At 47.0% G+C, this 20,573-nt stretch overlaps 1 protein-coding gene and 1 pseudogene across 4 annotated transcripts in view; one reads left to right on the top strand and one right to left on the bottom strand.

Moving 5' to 3' along the window:
• Window positions 1-393: 393 nt before the first annotated feature.
• The window catches only part of LOC119163061 (ninjurin-2), a 150,229-nt gene continuing 130,049 nt past the window's right edge, over window positions 394-20,573 (bottom strand). For all 4 annotated transcript variants that reach the window (XM_075874310.1, XM_037414993.2, XM_075874312.1 and 1 more), the window contains exon 3: window positions 394-2,278. In XM_075874310.1, the coding sequence (XP_075730425.1) occupies window positions 2,075-2,278 (204 nt within the window). In that variant the 3' untranslated portion in view covers window positions 394-2,074. The remainder of the gene's footprint in view (window positions 2,279-20,573) is intronic.
• On the top strand, window positions 9,560-11,008 carry LOC142772163 (uncharacterized; annotated as a pseudogene).

The raw sequence follows: 20,573 nt of genomic DNA, 5'->3' as shown, positions 1-20,573 counted from the left end.
GCTTAACCCTACAGAGTCAATGCGCCTCCCTATTGTTCAATAAAGGGCTCTCCATCCATTCATTCGAAAGCAAGCACGTGTTGGTGTCGTTTAATTTTGTTTTTTCACCGTATAAAAAGTCGCCCTGTTTCATTACAGTTATGGCAATCAAAAATTATAAACTTTGGCATATGTAGCGAATGAACTGAATTGCTTTAGCTAGGATCTACATTTCATCTGTCCCCGTCTACATTTCAACGCGTCCCTGGTTTATCTTTTCCTTCCTCCAGCCCATCATGCTGACGGCGCTTATGATGGCATTCTCGCAAATGTGCAACACCGACAGGAATTTCACATGTACTGGAAGATTATGACGCACGCTTTCTTTTTACTATATCACACAGACAGGAGACATAGTGAGAACCGGCATTTATTTCAGGTATAAAAGTGCAGTGTTGGTCATCATCCTAGACTGCACGAACACACGTGAACTGTTAATGATCCTACTTCTTTTATACATTTTTCCTATATGCGTACACTGTTCTGCTACGCCACTTTATCTTCCACCTTCATTTTTCTCTCCCCATACATGCGCCGAGACGTGCTTTCAGCTAAAGTTGCAGAAGTAGCGTGCTTTACTCTACCTGTCATCATCCTCTTCCTCAAGGTGTTCAGTGCATGGGTTACGTCCTCACTTAACCTTTCTGAGTTTCCCTCTTCTTCTCAGTCGCCTCTCTTTTTTGCATCACTACCGTCGAGTGTTCAGATTACGTACTGCAGCACTGTTCTGCAAACCACCCATCCCATTCCATGCGTACATGTTTTCCTAATCTCCTCTCCATGGTACTCACTTTGCATTCGCACCCGCTTATCTTTATTACACTTATGCCCTTTCGCAGCATGCCAAGGTATGAATTTGAGCTAGCTGGTACTCGATGATAACCTATTTCTTGTCAAAAGATTCTTCCCCAATAAGTAGGTTTTTACTGCAAACCTGGTCACGCATAATATCCCCGACTTCTCTATATGCGCATTCATTTTCTTTTTCCTCCACGAAATACAGTAGACTGAAGAGCCGCCCTCAGTGATCACAAAGAACTCACCTTCACTACCGCGAGCTCCACAAGGCTTCCGTTTCATCATGTAAGTACTACCACAAGAGATTGCTCAAACCAACAATACGTTTACTGGACTCAATAGTTGCTGAATAATTACGTAATAAATTGTTGGGTTCTGCGTCCCAACATTACCATGTATTAATATCACACGCTGTAGCGAAGGGTCAAGGAAATTTTGACACACTAGTGCTAATCTTTACCAAGCACCTGAATCTAAACACGAACCTCTGGCGTGATGCTACCAACAAAACGCGGCTGCGGCAGCCGATATTCTATTACGCAAACGTCGGTTCAAATTTATTCAGCTTATGTCGGCGCAAAGCCAAAAATTTTATTGAGGGAAAGCGTTTGTATGAACTTAACATACCCTATGACCACATAAGTTTTGTTTGCCATGCATTTTAATATACATACACAATCGACCTTCTATTTTTTGCCTTCCTACTTCGCATGAATGCACCATGGCCGGTAATTGAACCCATCACTTCGTGCTCAGCAGCAACAAGAATTATAGCTTTATGAACCTGTGCAGCAAAGGAGCTATAGTTAGTTTTAGCAGAACCAACAATACCGACGTGTCTTGTTTTGCAATTTTCGGCAACTCGAAAATGCCTTCTTTTTTTTTTCGCTAGAATGGTCGCAAAAAGTAAAGTGAAGACTTTTTACTCCCATCACTGTCTCGTCATTGATAAAATATATGTGTGTGTGATACTAGAACACGACACGCACTATTCATAAAGTATTCTGGCATATACGAAAACCGGCCGCACGAACAATGTGGATTAACAGAGAGATTCAGTACCGGGCCGCTAAGCGGCGTTCGGACGTAAGCCCTCGCGTTCCTTGGTATTCTCCTTGGGTGCGGCTGGGAGAGCAAAGGAACGCAAGAGCGTGCGTACGAGAGCAGCTTGGGCTCCCAGGAACTAAAACTGTCTATTTTATTTTGGCAGACCCAAGTCAAAACAAAGGTGCTGAATTCATCGTGGAATCAACGGCTGGGCTTCGCTGGGCCTCCCCTCGATTCCTTTGCGGCCGTCGAAAGAGGCCGTCAAGATGTTGAGCACCGTGACAGCGAAGACGGCTGCGGTGGCAATGTTGTTCAGTATCTCGGCCATCCGGTGGTTGTTGTCCTTGTTCAGGTTGATAAAACCCAACACAAGGAAGACCATGCCCACCAATATCTGCAAAGAACATGACCGAAGCAATCACAGGTACATTAGACAGGAAAGTGAGTCTGCTTAGTTGTATTATCAGCACGTTGAGCCTCCAGCATAATGCAAAAAAGCCGCTCTTGCACTGATAAACACTTAATTAAAAATACTACAATATTACGCACCAAAACGATGATATGTTCATGAGATACGCCTTATAGGTGGTATTCAGGGAGATTTCGACAACGTGAGGCTCCTTGGATAGGCTTCAGAGCGATTTAGACGAAGACCTATAGGAGACACACAGAACACAAACGAGTGCTGACAGAGTTTATTTCCACTTGAACAAGCCGTTTTATGCGCCAAAACCTTTAACGTGCATTCTTAGCGTTTTTCTGCAATCGCGCTCACACACTCTGGTAATAGTGCGACGTGATATCCGTTAAGTGATCGCGCTATGTTCCTTAGTAGTGTTCAAGTTCTTGAACCTGATCAAAATCACATCATACATTTCTGTGGCTTGGTTCTTCAAAGAGTTAGTTAACTCCCAGCTTTCGATAAAAATGATTGTGACGAACGACTGTGTTTTAAGGGAGCCAGAAACTGCACGATACAAAATTCCAGAGCTAATATTATGGCGATGTCGGTGGTAGTCACATAAAATCAAAAATGACCTTCGAGAGGCGACCTCATTACAACGCTATGTAACACGGGCGTCGATTCATTATTACGCCGCTTAGATGCAATAAAAGCCATTGGACCTGATGGACTGTCCCCAGTAGTTCTTAAAGAGTGTCATGACGTTATTGCTCCATATTTAAGTATCATCTATGAACTCTCCCTCGAAACTGGTCTTATTCCCCAAGATTGAAAGACAGCAAATGTTACACCCGTTTTCAAATCTGCAGAGATAGAAAACTCAGAGAAAATTACAGACCGATCTCATTAACATCGGTATGTTGCAAAATATTTGAACACATTTTACATACCAATATATTTAAATTCCTTGATTCCGACGCTTTCTTTACTCCCTCCCAGCACGGTTTTTGAAAAGGTTATTCCTGTAACACACAACTAATAGAATTTCAGCATTTCGTATCCAAAGCTATTGATAGAAATAGTCGTGTAGATGCGGTTTTTATAGATTTCCAAAAAGCATTTGACACTGTGTCCCATAAGCTCTTGGATGTAAGGCTCGCTGCATTGGGCATAAATAAAAAGGTTCAAAAGTGGATACATAATTATTTGAATGGTAGAACCCAGTCCGTTGTCTTAAATAATGTCCAATCTTCGTCCATAGCAGTAACTTCGGGCGTTCTCCAAGGGAGCGTTTTAGGACCCTTACTGTTCCTAATCTACATAAGCAACATAGTTGAAAACATTACATCACCCATAAAATTATTTGCTGACGACTGCGTCATATACAGAGAAATCACGACTGAATCTGATACTTGCGTTTTGCAAACCGACCTAGATCATATAGCGGACTGGTGTAAAGAATGGAAAATGAATTTAAACATTAAAAAGTATTACAGTGTAAGCTTTTCAAGGAAAATATCCAAATCATTTCATCAATATAACATCTATGGCGTACTTATTACCACACACTGCGATTATAAGTATCGCGGTGTTCATTTTACTGAATCATTTACATGGAGCAAACACATTGACACGGCCATAGCAAAAGCTAGTAGGATGTTATACTTTAATCGAAGGAATTTCAAACAGGCGACGCGCGAAATCAAGAAAACTTTATATTTTTTGCAGGTCAGGTCCATACTTGATTATGCATGCGTAGTATGGGACCCCCACCAAGACTATCTTATAAATAAAATAGAAAAACTTCAGAACCAATCGGCAAGGTTTGTTTTAAATAATTATAGCCCCTACGCCAGCGTTTCACAAATGAAGGCCACTTTGAGATGGGATCTGCTACGTGTACGTAGACAGAAACTACAGCTTAAACTATTGCACCAGATATATTACTCTAACACAGGAATCAATCACCATAGCTATTTTGTTCAACCCCCCTACACATCCACTCGCTGTGACAATAGCAAAAAGATATCTACCTTCAAATGCAGATCCAATACTTTTTTCCACTCATTCTTTCCAAAAACAATAAGAGAGTGGAACAGCTTAAGTGACGACTTGGTTAATATAACAAATAATGATTTTTTTTCTATGCTGCGAAATTCTTCTTGCATTATGTATGGTCTGTGTGTATGAAAATGTATTTTGTGATGCATTATTATGCTCTGATAAATGTGGTGGTGGTTCTTTTTTATTTTTATTTTTATGTATTTTGCTACGAACTTCTTTGTACTGACTGTTTTTTTTGTCCTCCCCCCCCCCCTACGTAATGCCCATATGGCAATGTAGGTACTCCGTAAATAAATAAATAAATAAATACTCATTTAAAACGAAGGGCCTGGCTACAGGGTGTGCTGGTTATAGAGTGCTTGACATGGTTGCTATTGAAATTAAGGTACTGTTGAGTATCAGTTAGCTTTCTGTAAACTTTAGTGGCAAGCTGGCCGTCACACACTATCACTGTTATGTCAAGAAAGTTGATATCTTGTCCTGAGTAGGTATGAGAGAATGAAATGGGCGGATGAGCGTTGTTCACATCGTAAATTAACGATAAGAGATGTGGTTCACCGTGCTGCCAAATCATGAATATATCGTCAATGTACCTTTTGTAGTACAAAGGTTTAAGTGAACGGCTTGCCAGACATTCGTTTTCGAGTATGCCCATGAAAATATTGGCAAAATTAGGGCCTATGGGTGTGCCCATCGAGGTGCCATTAACTTGAAGGTAATGAGTGCCGTCAAATTCAAAGTTGTTAGATTCCAAGACGAATTTTAAAAGGGCCATTAAAGTCGAGCTGTCAATTATTTTGTCACAGACAGACTCGTATGAGTGAAGTACTGCTCGTATTCCATCTGCATGAGGAATGTTCGTATATAGAGATGCTACGTCGAGGGTAACCAGGAGTGAGTCAGGGGGGACAGAAAGGTCGACGATATCGGACAAGAAGTGGTTAGTATCTTTGATGTACGATGAAAAAGAAGATGAAATTCGGGTAATTACTGTATCTACAAATTGGGAGATCAGTTCCGTAACTGTACCAATGCCGGAAACGATGGGTCGACCAGGGTTTCCTTCCTTATGTATTTTTGGCAGGAGGTAAAAGCGACCCGCGACTGGACTTAGTGGAACGAGGGTATGCAGAGCCGAATTCGGAATTTTTTTGCTCTTCAACGAGGCTAGTTAGCGTGCGTATAAGGACAGATTTGAGCTGCTCAGTGGGGTCTTCGTCTAGCCGCCTGTCTTCATCTAGCCGTCTAGCCACCTTGGCTCCTACAAGACTACTGCTGTCATTCTTGGCTCGTTTATTTCCTCGACCATGGCTTCTACGAGCTGCCCCCCACACGCGCCTTGGCTGCAGATGGCTTACACCTCAGTTTCGAGGGAACGGCAATTCTAGCTAATCACCTGCGTCAACTTTTCGCGACGAGGTTCAGCGACTCTGCCTCGTCTTGGCGTACTTGAGCACCGACTACTTTCCGCGCTCCAGCTAAGGAAAACTCTGTGACAACAAATGAAGCCACTGCCGGTCACCTTTCTTCGTCACTTAACCTGACCAGCTGACCCCCATTGAACTCTCCTTCTGTAAACCGTCTATTGGATTCCGGGAGCCCTACCAGCTCTATTCAGGCAAACAAGTAGTCATCGAGCTTACCTACAACTAGTGGTCGCCCAACACGCGGTGTCTCCGCGCATGAGCTAACTAGTGAAGGCAGTAAGGATGAATCTGTACCCAGCGGATCAGTCCTTGAATCCTGTCGAACTAATTGCCTCTCGGAGAGCGGCTCGTCGGCTGGCCATCTACTGAGCATCCATCGTTTACCTTCACAGTCAACTACGAAGTCAACCTCGGACGATCAAGTTCAGCCGATTATAGTGTTGTCGAAATCACCCGTGACATGCAGCAATCACTCGCCTAGAGCATCGATCAACCAGCTACCCTCTAGCCAGCCCGACGACACGATTCCTGTGGTAGTACAGTCGACGACGGACAATTCCCTTCCGAACCCGCCATGTCTACAACAGCCGATGCCTACTACGTGCAAAACTCTCAGTGTTTCGACTTCTGGTGCCCCTACTGCTCAAGCCCCCACTACTTACTGCAAACTCATCGCACCGATGGTCATCTAAAAAGCAAGGCCTCGTGACTAGCAACTACACGTCCTGGTAAAAATTCTTCCGACTACACTGTATCTAGAATATCCTTGAAAATTCGCAAAGTGATAGAAAAGTGGATTCGGTGCGAATAGCATATGTCTACGTTAAAAACTTATTTAGAAGCTAGCATTCTACCTAGAGGCCTCCGCATTGTCATAAAATCCGCCACAGCTAGCATGTCTGGTTCTGAGTTTGTCGCGTGGAACGAGGTGCTCTCGAGAGCTTCTTTTGATTTGGTCCGTATTGCCATTCGCCATTACGAAACATCACTCAAAGTCATTCGTAACCAAGAAAGCCAATTACTTTCCTATCATAAACTCGCCATCTGTGAATGCGCGCTGCTGCCAGCATACCAGCAAAAAAAAATCACATGAAATATATGCAGGCAAAAGAAAGAAGCTTGTAAGGGACAAAGTTATTACGTCTCATACTCCCCCGATAATGCATACCACTGAAATTTCTTCGCAATCTGATAACTCCAGACCTCGAGGTGACCCCCTATCATCAAGTAACGTAGTCAACCTGTCTTCATATGAACTTTTTGTTGATGAAATTTCGCTATTGTCACGAGGACTCAATTTTTGCGCAGTGACAAAGGTTTTAGTGAATTCAAGCTGATGAAGTATTTCGACACTTTTGCCAGAAACTTAAGACTGAGAGAATACTTCCTTGACAAAAGCCCTGCTAATGCCCCTACCTCTATTTTGCCATCTTACAAACATTGGACCCCTCCTACCCAACGAGATAAGTGCCTAGACCTCTATCATAGCCTCCTCTATAACTTTGTGCCTGAGTGGTCGGTCCCTCAGCGCCGTCCCCCGATTCTCTCGTTTTGCGCCTCGGCGTTCCACCAGGAGCGCTCGCATCCCATAATAGCTCGCGCCGCGCTTGCTGCAGCAGCAGGCGCACACCGCTACGCCGCGGTTTTCCCGTCGCGCGCAAATTTGGTTTGCCGTGCTCGATGTAAAACCCTGCTTGGCCCATTGTGTTTTCTGCTTGCCCTTGATGTTTTTTCTGGCACGATAGTCTCCCCCAAGAGCTTCGTTAAGTGCAGCGCTCGCTGAGACAGCCGTGGCTGTATCAAGTGCGCTTTCTCCCAACTTTTGGCCGATTCGGGTAAGTTCTTTGTTAAAAGTGTTACGTCGTTGAGAAATCCGCTTGCTGCAACGAATCGTGCCTAAACGCTGTATTTTTGTTAGCTGCAGCACTACCGTAAAAAGAAAGGCGGCTGTTTATGCATGGTCAGAAGTTTGGTTGCGCCGCGAACGCTCCACAATGCCGTACTGCTGCATACCACGCTGCAAATCATGGAGCGGCCGGAAAGAAACCGGAGTATCTTTTCACAAAATTCCGAGCGACCAAGAACTTCGCGAAAAGTGGCTTAAGGTAATCTCGAGAGACAACTGGACTCCGAACAGCACATCTTGCTATTCTACCGTTTGCAGTCGACACTTCGTCCCATCCGACTTTAAAGAAGGGTGCACGACGCGAAGACTGAAAAAAGGCTCTGTGCCCAGCGTCTTCCACGAGTACCCGTCGTATTTGCAACCTTGAAAACAAACCGAAAGAAGCGATGCGACCCTCAGGAAGCGTGCTGCGGCTGTATTAACTGACGAGCCAGCAAGAAAAAAAAAAGCAGTCGGTGGTGGCGCACCACATGTGTTTACGGACTTACGAGATGATCAGTCGGGCACTTCGGACGCCCTACTTGTTGAAGAAGTGCCCAACTCCAGCAGCAGGACTGATCAATGTTTCGTCCCGAGAACGGCGCAGGTGGATAGAGCAGTGCAAGTAGCCTCACGCAATTCGTTGCCAACCATCGAAAGAGGGAAGTGGAAGCGTAAGGAACGCGAACTGAAGGCGCATGTTGAAAGGCTCAAAGGAACTGTTGAAAAATATAAAAGGAAGCTTCAGAAACTTAAAGAAAACTGCTATGTCCCAGCGTTTTTGCAGGTTGTCGAGCAGGCAAGTGAAAATGAGTTGGCTGCCTCAATACTGCTGGAGCAGGTCAAAAATTTTCAGAAGGTGAAACCGACGTGGTCCGAAGTTACAGTCCGCCACGCAGTGGTCCTTCGTAACCTCTCAGCGATGGCATACGAACACATAAAGAGCTCAGGGCTACTCCGCCTACCCTGTCACGCTGGAGCGCTTTCTAGGTTCGTCACGCAATGAAGTAGGCGTCACAGACTTGATTAAGCAGAGGCTGTCAGCTGAGCTCGCTTCACACACGAGTGCTCAGTCACAGACGCGCTCGCTCATTGTGGACGAAATGAGGGTCAAGCAGCGCTTACTCTATCTCAAGCAGAGAGATTGTATTTTCTAACTACTCCCGCCATTCTAGCGTAACTGCAATGAAGATGTCGCTAAACTTGCCTGATCTGTCGTTGCGTCGTAAATGTTCTCGGCTTTCACTTTTTCACAAAATATTTTATCACAACCCCATTTTAAAAGAACAGCTTTTCACAAACCCCTCCTACATTTCATCCCGCTTGGATCATGGTTTAAAAGTTCGTGTGCCATCTAGTCGAACTAATCTTTATTATGACTCTTTCATTCCACGAACAAGCAGGGACTGGAACCACCTTCCCGCCGCCATCGCCTCCATCACAGATGTAAATAACTTCAAGGTCATCACCCACCGAGAAGTGCTTTGAATGTATTGTTGCGCGTTTTAGAAATGAAACCCCACTCCTTTCTGTAATGCCCTCGGGCCCTGAAACTAAATAAATGAAATGAAATGAAATGCCTTCGTTGGCGAAGTAGACTACGGCGACTGCTTGCCGCAGAAGCAACCGGGCAAGCCAGATGAGCCAGTTCTTGCAAACTCGCTGCTTTGCTTCATTTTAAGTGGCTTGTCAACGAGATATAAGATTCCCGTAGCCTATTTTTTTACTAGAAACTGCACCGGTGAAAACCTTCACCAGATCATGATTAACGTACTCAAAGAAGTTGAGAGTATAGGCTTTAGAATCGTGCGGATCGTTACCGACAACCATCGGATTAACGTGAAGGCGTTCCAACTGCTATGGGGGGGGGGGGGGGGGGGTAACCTCATGCACTGCATACCACATCCGACAAATCAAGATGGCAAACTTTTTCTCGCTTTCGATCAGTGTCGTTTAATTAAAAACGTACGGTCACAGTTTCTCTCACGCGATATCGGAAAGGATGGCGAAATAACCGCCCAGTACCTGAAAGACCTCTACAAAATGCAACAGCGCAGTATTGTCAAGCCAGTGCGGTTCTTGACAAGAAAGCGCATATATCCGACTAGCATGGAAAAAATCAACGTCAGGAGGGCAGTGCAAGTCGTTTCGCCCCCTGTGACCGCGGCCCTGAAGCCCTTGAAAGAGCGGGCAGGTCATACATGTGACGCAAGCTTCGCCCACGTTGGTCCAACCGTTGTATTCATGGACACCATGTACTGGTGGTTCAACCTCATGGACGTAAGCAACTGCACCCAGCATGTCCACCAGAACAACCCGGACTGCAAGCAATACGAATCCGAAGACGACGAACGGCTAGGTTGGCTTGAAACATCATTTCTTGACTACCTGGCCGAAATCAAGCGGCAGAGCCCGGCTAAGAATTTTCTGACCAAGGAAACGTACGAGGGCTTGCTGATAACAACCATCTCAAACGTGGAGTGCGTTCGGTACCTTCTCACGGCCACACGCTTCCGTTTCGTTCTGACTAGAAAGATGTCCTCTGACCCAATAGAGGCCTTCTTTGGGTGGTTGAGGAAATCTGCAGGCTCGAACGACCAGACAGACGTGAGGGTAGTTTTGTCTGGGATTGAGAAAGCACTGAAGACTGGCATAGCCTGCACGTCCAGCAGCAGCAACGTGATTACTGCAGACAGCAGCAGCTGCTCCTCATCAGCACTCATACTGCGATCGGCAAGAGCAGCGCAGAATGATGGTGAAGCATTTCCAGCAGAGGCAACCACGACCCTCGAGGAGAGTCTCTACAGGGGGAAGACGTTGCTCCCAACGCCAGATGTTGCTGCACTAGCAATGGTTGGTGGCTATATTGCAAGAACAGTACACGAAACCATTTCCTGTGATGAATGCTTCACTCTGGTGACTAAAGCAAACACCTCTGCGCCATCGGGTGCCTTAATTAGGCACCAGGACAGAGGTAGACCTCTATCTGTCAACTGAGCTCGTAATGGTTCTCCATTCTCTAAAGAATTACGCGGAAGTTTTCCTCGCAAGAGCAAGAAATATGAACCAGCCACTGAAGGCTACCGTTGACAACGCCGCTGAAATACTATAAAAACGTGACAAACTCAAGTTCTCGACCCCGGGACACCATAAAAAACTTTTGAAGGTTGTGGTCGTGAAGTTTATCCGCCCACTTTTTCTGAACTTCGCGACGAGTGTGACCGACAAACACGACTTGGCGAAAAATTTTCATGTCAAACAGATGTCTCGAAAAGTGCTCAAGCTTTGAGTGCGAAATTAAATTAAAAGCTCGAATTGCATTCTGCATACAGCGCTTGTGTTAAAAATTTTATGTGTGCGCACTTCTTAACGTATACGCATAATCCAATGCAATGTAGACGGTTTCTAGACCGTCATAAACGCAAGCGTGCATAGGCCGCGTCGTCTGCTGTTATTATGGGATTGGTGCGGCTTCTGGCGGCAAGCGCCAAAACTATGAGGGACGGATGGCGCGTATGTATTTAGCGCCAATGCGCGGGCACAAAAGTTATATAGGGGGCTATGCCTCTGTATCGCTGCCGTTCAACGCAATGTGCTTGATATTTACCGCAAACAGGTTCTGTTTAAAAGAAGCCTTTCGATCAACGAAACCGCAGCGATGCAGCAACTGAAAGGTCGTGGTGACATCATAATTAAACCAGCTGATAAAGGTGGAGCAGTGGTACAACTAAACAAACACGATTATGACAGCGAAGCTTCCAGACAGCTTTCCAATAGCACTTTTTACAGGCGGCTAGACGAAGACCCCTCTGAGCAGCTCAAATCTGTCCTTATACGCACGCCAACTAGCCTCATTGAAAAGCGAAAAATTCCCAATTCGGCTCTGCATACCCTCGTTCCACTAAGTCCAGTCGCGGGTCGCTTTTACCTCCTGCCAAAAAATACATAAGGCAGGAAACCCTGGTCAACCCATAATTTCCTACCCTCGTTCCACTAAGTCCAGTCGCGGGTCGCTTTTACCTCCTGCCAAAAAATACATAAGGCAGGAAACCCTGGTCAACCCATAATTTCCGGCGTTGTTACAGTTACGAAACTCATCTCCCAATTAGTAGATACAGTAATTAACCGAATTCCGTCTTCTTTTCCATCGTACATCAAAGACACTAACCACTTCTTGTCCGAAATCGTCAACCTTTCTGTCCTCCCTGATTCACTCCAGGTTACCCTTGACGTAGCGTCCGTATATACGAACATTCCTCATGCAGATGGATTACGAGGAGTACATCACTCATACGAGTCTGTGACAAAATAATTGACAGCTCAATTATGATGACCCTTTTAAAATTCGTCTTGGAATCTAACAACATTGATCTTGACGGTACTCATTACCTTCAAGTTAAAGGCACCTCGATGGGCACACCTATAGGCCCTAATTATGCCAATATTTTCATGGGCATATTCGAAAACTAATTTCTGGCAAGCCCTTCACTTAAACCATTGTACTACAAAAGGTACATTGAAGATATTGTCACGTTAAAGAGACAGGAGACGTTTTTAAGGCGTCCTCACAAAAGTCCGAAGAGCGGTCGGCTCAGCGCAGCCAAAAACAGAACAATGGCACGAGGGGAACTGCCACTTCGTCTGCCTCTTTTGCGCTGGCAGATCAAGCGCGCGGCACTGCCCCTCCTCCCTGAAGAGCATCGCCTCGATGCTAAACGAAGCGTGTATCGTAAAAAAAAAAACATTGTCACAGTGTGTGGTACGGTTTTAACCGCACCACGTGCACAATCTCGGGTCGTAGCTGTCGGCGTCGGGGTGGTTGGCTTCCGTCCGGAAGGACTTCGTAATTGACGTCGCTCACTTGTCGTAGCACTTTGTACGGGCCAAAATACCGACTGAGAAGCTTCTCAGAGAGACCTTTGCAGCGCACAGGGGTCCAAACCAACACCTGGTCACCTGGTTTATAATCGACTTGTCTGTGGCAGCGGTTGTAGCGCTGTGCATCGACGCCTTGTTGTTTCTTGATGTTTACGCGGGCTAGTTGACGTGCTTCCTCGGCTCGTTGCACGAAACACTCAGCATCTTCGTCGAGATTCTCGATGTTGTCAATGTCGCATGGGAGCATTGCGTCCAACATCGTCTGAACGTCCCGACCGTATAGAAGACGAAACGGAGTGAATCGTGTGGTCTCTTGCGTAGCGGTATTATACGCGAATGTTACGTAAGGCAGTATTTCATCCCACGTCTTGTGCTGTACGTCTATGTACATAGACAGCATATCAGTCATCGTTTTGTTAAGCCGCTCGGTCAGTCCATTTGTCTGAGGGTGATACGCTGTTGTCTTGCGATGCGTGGAGTAACTTAACTGAAAAACTTGTTCAAGGAGCCTTGCTGTAAACGCTGTTCCTCGGTCTGTGATGACACAGGATGGAGCACCGTGGCGTAATACAATTCTCTCGATGAAAAACTGAGCAACTTCACAAGCCGTGCTTTTAGGAAGCGCCTTAGTTTCAGCATAGCGGGTTCCCGACCGACGTGGGAGCGCTTCGCGAGCTGATACGTTCGGTTGTTCGCGACGAGCTACAACAGCTGCAACAGCTGAACCAGGCGCAGCAGCAGCCTTCCACGAATTGCATCGCCACCATCATACGTGACGAAGTTCAGCATGCGCTCGGCACACCTCGCCGCGAGACACCAACGCAGGTTGCTGCACCACTTCAGGCGTTCGCAACTTCAAGTGAACCTCTAGGGGTGACCTACGCAGACGTATTGAGACGCACCGTTCCGTCGTCCACGACACCATCCCCAGTGAGTGGTTTCCAGCGCACCACTTATACCGACACGTTCGAACACAACGCACCTGCACCAGTCCCACTACCAGCCGCAACCCCGTACGCCACACTGCAGTCCGCACAGGTGGTCCCTTATTTTGCAGACACTCGACCCGTCATGCGTAAATCCGACATATGGCGCATGCCCGACCGACGACCGCTTTGCTACCACTGCGGTGAAGCGGGTCACCTCTACCGAGACTGCCAGTACCGCCGACTTGGGCTGCAGGGTTTTCCTGCCAATTCACCCCGCCCCCGGTTTGGACAGAGACCACCAGAAATTGAAGATTTTATCGCTCGGCAGAACGTCCCACTCAGGCGTCAGTCGCGCTCACCGTCACCGCGGTCGTCATCTTATTCAGGCAACGGAAATCGAAGGCCGCAAGGACGGTCTCCGAGCCCTCGCCTGGAAAACTAACGCCAGCGACCTTTCGAGGCGAGGCCGCTGATTCTCGACGTGATGAAGACCTCGCCCTCCAATCGACGCGACATCGGACCAACGGAAATTCGACTACGCCGGCGCCTGTATCCCAGCTGAGCGACTTTTCAATGGACATACCTGTGCTGCTCGACGGTCGCAATTTAACTGCCTTAATAGACACTGGTGCTGACTACTCGATTATTAGCGGACAATTGGCACGTACCTTGAAGAAAGTGATAATGCCTTGGACAGGATCGCATGTACGTACAGCTGGCGGACATGTTGTAACGCCGGTTGGTTTGTGCACGTCCAGGCTACAAATACGAGGCTGCACGTTTTTGGTCAGCTCCATCGTGCTACGTGACTGCTCCCGCGAATTAATTCTCGGCCTCGATTTTCTTCGGGAATATGGCGCCGTAATCGACCTACGGCGACGCTGCATTTCCTTTTCGACAGTCAACGCTACGTCAAGGGACTCCAACCGCCGTACAACCGCCCTCCGTGTTTCCGACGACAGTGTCACAATACCACCTCGTGCAAGTATCCTAATTCAGGTGACTTCCGAAGGAACCAGTGACGGTGAAACAGTGGCAGAGTGCAACGTCTCCCTGCTGCTGGCGCTTGGAATTTCTGTGGCACGAGGCATCATTGACATTCGGAACGGTACAGCCGAGGTCATGATTACAAATTTCACCAATGAGCATCGTCACCTTTTCCGGGGCACTGCGGTCGCCTACGCTGAAGCCTTGGAGGACGTCATTGAGTGTTTTGCCTGTGAAGACAGTAGCCGCAATGGACAAACCGTAATAGATGTTGACATGAACAGTGCACTGCCAGAAGAGAACCAGAGGGCCTTGCGAGAGGTACGGGGATCGTTACCCCGCACCTCCACCATTAAAATGTCACGTTAAAGAGACAGGAGACGTTTTTAAGGCGTCCTCACAAAAGTCCGAAGAGCGGTCGGCTCAGCGCAGCCAAAAACAGAACAATGGCACGAGGGGAACTGCCACTTCGTCTGCCTCTTTTGCGCTGGCAGATCAAGCGCGCGGCAATATTATGAAGGCTTGGTTTGGAAGACCTTTATTAGGCCCGAAGAACCGGCAGCCGACAGCTGAGATGAACGGGCCAAGATGATGATGCTACGTGACAACGATGAGGATGCATGAGCAACACATGATAATGATGATAATGTACAGATGAAGAGGATTGGTATACTAAATGCCCACACTATATTCATGATTCGGCAGCATGGCGAACCTCATCTCTTATCGTTCATTCACGATTTCAGCAACGCTCACCGTCCATTTCATTTTCCCATACCTACTCAGGACAAGCTATCAACTTTCTTGACGTAACAGTGACAATGTGTGACGGCCAGATTGACACTACAGTTTACAGAAAGCCAACTGATACTTAACAGTACCTTCGTTTCAATAGCAACGACGTCAAGCACACTAAAACCAGCATATCCTATAGCCAGGCCTTCGTTTTAAAAGAATATGCTCCCAAGAAACTGATTTTAATTCCCATTGTGTGCAACTTCGGAGTGTATTATCCAAACAGAAATACCCTTCCAAGATTATAGATGACGCCATCAAAAGGGCAAGTAACCAGGACTGCAGGACGCTTTTAAGCACCAACAAAATTGGCAGCATATCCAGGGAGTGAATTATGGAGAGTGGGGCGGAGCATTCGTCCGTCCATTCGTTCTTGCTTCCGTCCGTCCATGCGTCCGTCTGTGTGACCGTCCATGCGTACATCCGCCCGTCCGTTCGTGCGTCCGTCCCTGCGTTCGTCCATGCATCCGCCCCTGCGTCCGTTCATGCGTCCATCCATGCATCTGTCTGTGTGTCCGTTCGTCCATCTATTCAACACTCCAAGTACCACAATCTCGCATCTTTTCATCATATATTCCCCATATAGAAGCACCGCCATCCAGCGGACATTCCAAGGACTAAACGAGAGGTGGCAGACGCACACTTTTTTACGGCTTGCGCTTCGGGTCTACTTCCCGCCTTTAACCACCTCGAGTTCATGGTATATACTAGTTCACTGTATTCATGGCACTGCGGCCCAACGCTCACTAAACCTTTCGAAAACTAAGGAGGTTACGCCCAGCGAGTATAACGTAGCAACCTTTTCCTGTCAGATAGTGCTCAATGTACATGCCAATGGCTGCTAATTGGAAATGAGAAACAGGAGAATTCGGCTTTTACTTTCTTACGGCTTGCGCTTCGTACCTACTTCTTATCTTTAACCACCTCGAGTATATGGTATATACTAGTTCATTGTATTCATGGCGCTGCGGCTCAACGTTCGCGAAACATTTCTAAAACTAAGGAGGTTACACCCAGCGAGTATAACGAAGCAACCTTTTCTTGTCAGATAGTGCTCAGTGTACATGCCCATGGCTGCTAATGGGGATCGCAGCGTGCGCGTTAACTAAAAGCCAAATGCTCCTGTCTCCCATTCCCCCTTAACAGCCATTAGCACGTACATTGAACACTATCTTTTATTGTTAAACAACGCACAGAAGAAATCTCCCAACGGCACCACCTTGGAGGTCAAAATGTTATACTTGCTACACACTACAGCGGCTACGAGGGACGAATGGGTGCCGCTATAAGAAGCTTCGCCCCTTCACGTCGGCTGCTGACTCCAGTTTGCAAGTGCTAAGGACGTCCCTAATCGTTCTACGTCAGAAGCGTCCGTCAGTAGGAGTCATGGTGCCCGTCGCGTCTCGGACGCTTTCGAAGGCGCTTGTCTTCGACGTTGTGTTTTTTACGTGGACTAGTGCCGAGACCATCGTTGATGCGATGGCGTCAATAGCAGGTCTCTCAGAGGTATTCAGCGTGCAGTATCAGGGAGCTCAAAACTTCCAAGTCACCGTGAAAAGCATGACCTCCATGTCTATAATCGTCAATGCTGGCTGCCTGGTGATTGGCGGCGAGCGTGTTCAAGTCGTCCCCGTTGGCCCACAAGTGACCAACGTCGCCTGCCTGTTCCTGCCATCGTTCGTCTCAAACGAAGCTCTCGTCTAAGCGTTATCCCCATATAGGCACCCGGCAATGCACTTTACGAGATCTGAAGGTAGCGCCAGAACACACAGCCTAGCGGGTAGGCGCAGCAAAAACGAGTCTTCCAATGCGTAGCCTAGCTAGTAGACGCAGCAAAACCGAACGTGCGCGTGCATATCATTTTCTTTTTTAGTTGTGAGCAAGCGATCACGGCTGATTATGTAAGCGCCCAGGAAGCGTTCTTTGCAAACGTACCAGAAAGGGCACTGACACTTCAGTGTGTCTCTATGTTCAGCGAGCGTTCCGTTTCATAGTATCCCTGGCGGTCGGTACCAACAACGCTGAGGCGGCCCAAAGAGCTTTGTTGCGCCCTCTGGTTCACTGTCAGGTGCCAATGGCAAGGTGCTCACTGTCACCAGTGGTTTCATGCGTGGGCGAAGCGGCGTACTCATTGGAATGCGGTATGCTCGAATGGAGATGAACGCCGCTAATACTGTGCCGAACTACATACGCACCTCCGGTCACCATCCCACGTTCGACTACCGTGGCCTCCAGCGTTTATGTCGAAGATGCAGCTCAGGGGACCATCTATGAGCCCAAGGCACAACACTGTATTGTGGTCGCTGCGGTGTGCACAGTCACGTGTGAAGCCGTGTTGACGCTGCGGGGACGGCCACCCAACTGTATTTTGCCCCGTCCGCCGCTCTTACTCAGACGCTGCCGCTGGTGCCTTTCCACCACTGACACCGGCAACTAAACCAACTACCGACTCGGGGGACGCAGAGGAGGTCACCGACCCCGTGCTGGCCTCACCCCTACAAGTTTCTTCAAACGAAGCGCACAACGAAAGCGTGATTGTCGATGCGACGCTTGGCGCGTCGGCCTCCCCGCTGGTGCAGGAACCGTGCGCTTCGAAAGACGCAACGCACTTCCCTGCAAAAGGCGTCGGCGTCTCTTCTCTGACGCCACTTGCTGCTCAGTGCACAAATGACCCCAGTTCTCAGGCTGCTGTTGTTGTAGTTGACCCTACAACCCCTGTTAATTCGGCAAACAGTGGCGAAAATACCACAGCCTCTTCCGTTGCGGCCGCTCCGACCACTTCGACATCGCGTCGTACACGTACACAAGCTTTTCGCAGACGACTGCATACTTTATAAAACGATTACTGCTCCGAATGACCAGAAGTGCCTGCAATCCAACCTTTGTGCCATTTCAAAGTGGTGTGAAGATTGGTCAATAAAATTAAATAGCGATAAATCAGTTGTCATGCATATAACAAATAAGAAACACCGTTTTAATTATACCTATTCTCTCAACAACTGTCCATTGACTGAGGTTAACGAATATAAATATTTGGGCGTCACAATTACAAGCCACCTAACATGGTCAAGCCACATAAATAAAACATGCTCATGTGCTTCTAGAAAGCTCGGTTTTTGAGACACAAATTAAAAACAGCGCCCTCAGAAATCAAAATTTTGGCCTAGAAAGCTTTTATAAGACCAAAGTTAGATTATGCTAGTGTCGTTTGGGACCCACATATAAAGAAAGATATTAAGAAGCTTGAGATGGTGCAGCGAAAGGCGGTTTGATTTATCTTTAATGCCTACCGCAGAAATGACTCGCCAACAACGATCATGGCTATTAATGATATCCCCACTTTACAATACCGAAGAGCTGTTGCCCGGCTGAGATTTCTACACTCACTTTATTTCCGTAAATTTAACATTTGTCCAGAAACTTATATAAGAAATTGAATCTCAAGACAAACTCGACATACTCACAGCTACACTCTTGAACATTACTTCGCACGTACTAATCTTTTCATGAACTCATTCTTTCCTCGGACGATCAATGATTGGAACGCGTTACCTTTTGAAGCATTCTGTGATAATGAAAATCCTGACTTCGATAACTTTGTATCTTTCCGTTTTTAACCGTACAACTCAAGATCTCGGACTGTCTCACGTTGTATTTGATTTCCATTCTCCGGTTGCAATTTGCAATTTCTTGCTGCCATTTAACTTTGTTGAAATGCTATCCTGTGTTCTACTGCCTTAACAAGTTTTTATTGCTTGAACTTTCTTTTATTTAAGTTACAATGTGAATCACTTTTTATTATGCCCCCCTGCTTGGTCTTTCGACCGCAGTATTCTGTAAATAAATAAATAAAAATAAATAAATAAAAATAAATAAAAAATCGCCCACACAAAGGGTGCCTACACCAGCCTGCCGAGACGTGGACAGTGCTGCCAGCATTAAGGATGTGAATCCAAGCTTGCCAGCGACTCAGTCCCTACCTCCACAGGACACGTCTTCGGAAGACGGCTTCAGCCTGGTACTGGATAGTAGCATCGGGCTGTCTAGCCTCGCCGATTTTGACGTCGACATGGGAGCTCCCCGTGAAACCAAGCGAGGGCACACTTCAAGCTCTTACTCCGATGAACGCAGTGGTGGCCGTAGTAAATCTCAACGGACCAAAACACCTTTACCCTCTTCTGGAGTGTCCAACAATGCGTTGTAATTTGGTTGAGGATGTGTCCCCTGGACATTTTCCAACACACCGTCTACAACTATACGTCCAGGTTAGTGTTCACTTTTCATTATGGCTACTACACTGCATATTTCATTGAACGTTCAGGGTTTTCGCAGTCCAGCAAAGCAGGCTGAAGTGATTAGTGTCACCCGTGCTGCAAATTGTAATGTTTTGTGCCTCCAGGAAACAAATTTCTTTTTGCTATCCATTGTGCTTGCTTTTAAACGAAACTTCAACCTAGATTGTTATTTCTCTTTCGCTACATCTCGTTTTACGGGAGTAGGTATTATTATTTTTAATCGAGCTCTATTACGGGATCATCATGCTTTTTACGATGCCTTGGGCAGGGTTTTGGCTTTAGACTGTAGCTACTTTTCTTTCAGATTAAGAATACTGTGTGTGTATGGGCCAACGCAAGCTGGACAGTCTAATGACTTTTTTAGAGACCTGGATGTGTTTTTTCTTGACGGTCGTGATGTCATTCTGATTGGCGACTTCAGCTGCGTTCTAAATACGAGAACCGATGTACAAGGTCCTGGCTGGGGCCGGTCTGCTGGGAATTCACGCGAGCTGCGACGCCTTGTTTACCACTTTTCCTTACTGGACGCGCACAATGTAGTGCACGGAAATACCTTTGTTTGGACATGGCGACACGAATCATCCTCCAGCAGGCTCGACCGGGCTTATATCCCACGAGCGTTAGAGGCGTTTGTCTCCGATTTATGCGTTCCGTCCTTCCCACCTTCTCCTGTGTACGTATCTGATCATCGGCCTATTGTCTTGAAGCTTGAAGTTCTATTTTCTTTTTAGGAAAAGCCAAGGCGTCTTGCAGTTCGCGTTCTGCAGGACGCGCGCTCAAGATCAGATTTGTCACGCGCAATACGTGTGTCGCTCACGGCGTCTGGTCTTGAAAATTGGGATGCGCTTAAAACACAATGGCGCCTGCGTTGCGCAGTGGAGGGGCGTTGGCTTCGTCGACGTGTTTCTGAAGAACTTGCTGATACTGCGATGAAGTTACGCACTGCTTTGCGCGCCGAGACGCCTTCTCCTCTGATGCGAGCGTGGCAGCGTGAACTACGTGAACGCTTTCAGCGCTTGACTGCTG

Source organism: Rhipicephalus microplus, chromosome 9 (genome assembly GCF_043290135.1).
Source record: "Rhipicephalus microplus isolate Deutch F79 chromosome 9, USDA_Rmic, whole genome shotgun sequence".
In the NCBI taxonomy this organism is placed as follows: Eukaryota; Metazoa; Arthropoda; class Arachnida; order Ixodida; family Ixodidae; genus Rhipicephalus; species Rhipicephalus microplus.
The sequence above is the reverse complement of the archived record's forward strand: the minus strand, read 5'-3'. Positions and strand labels throughout refer to the sequence as shown.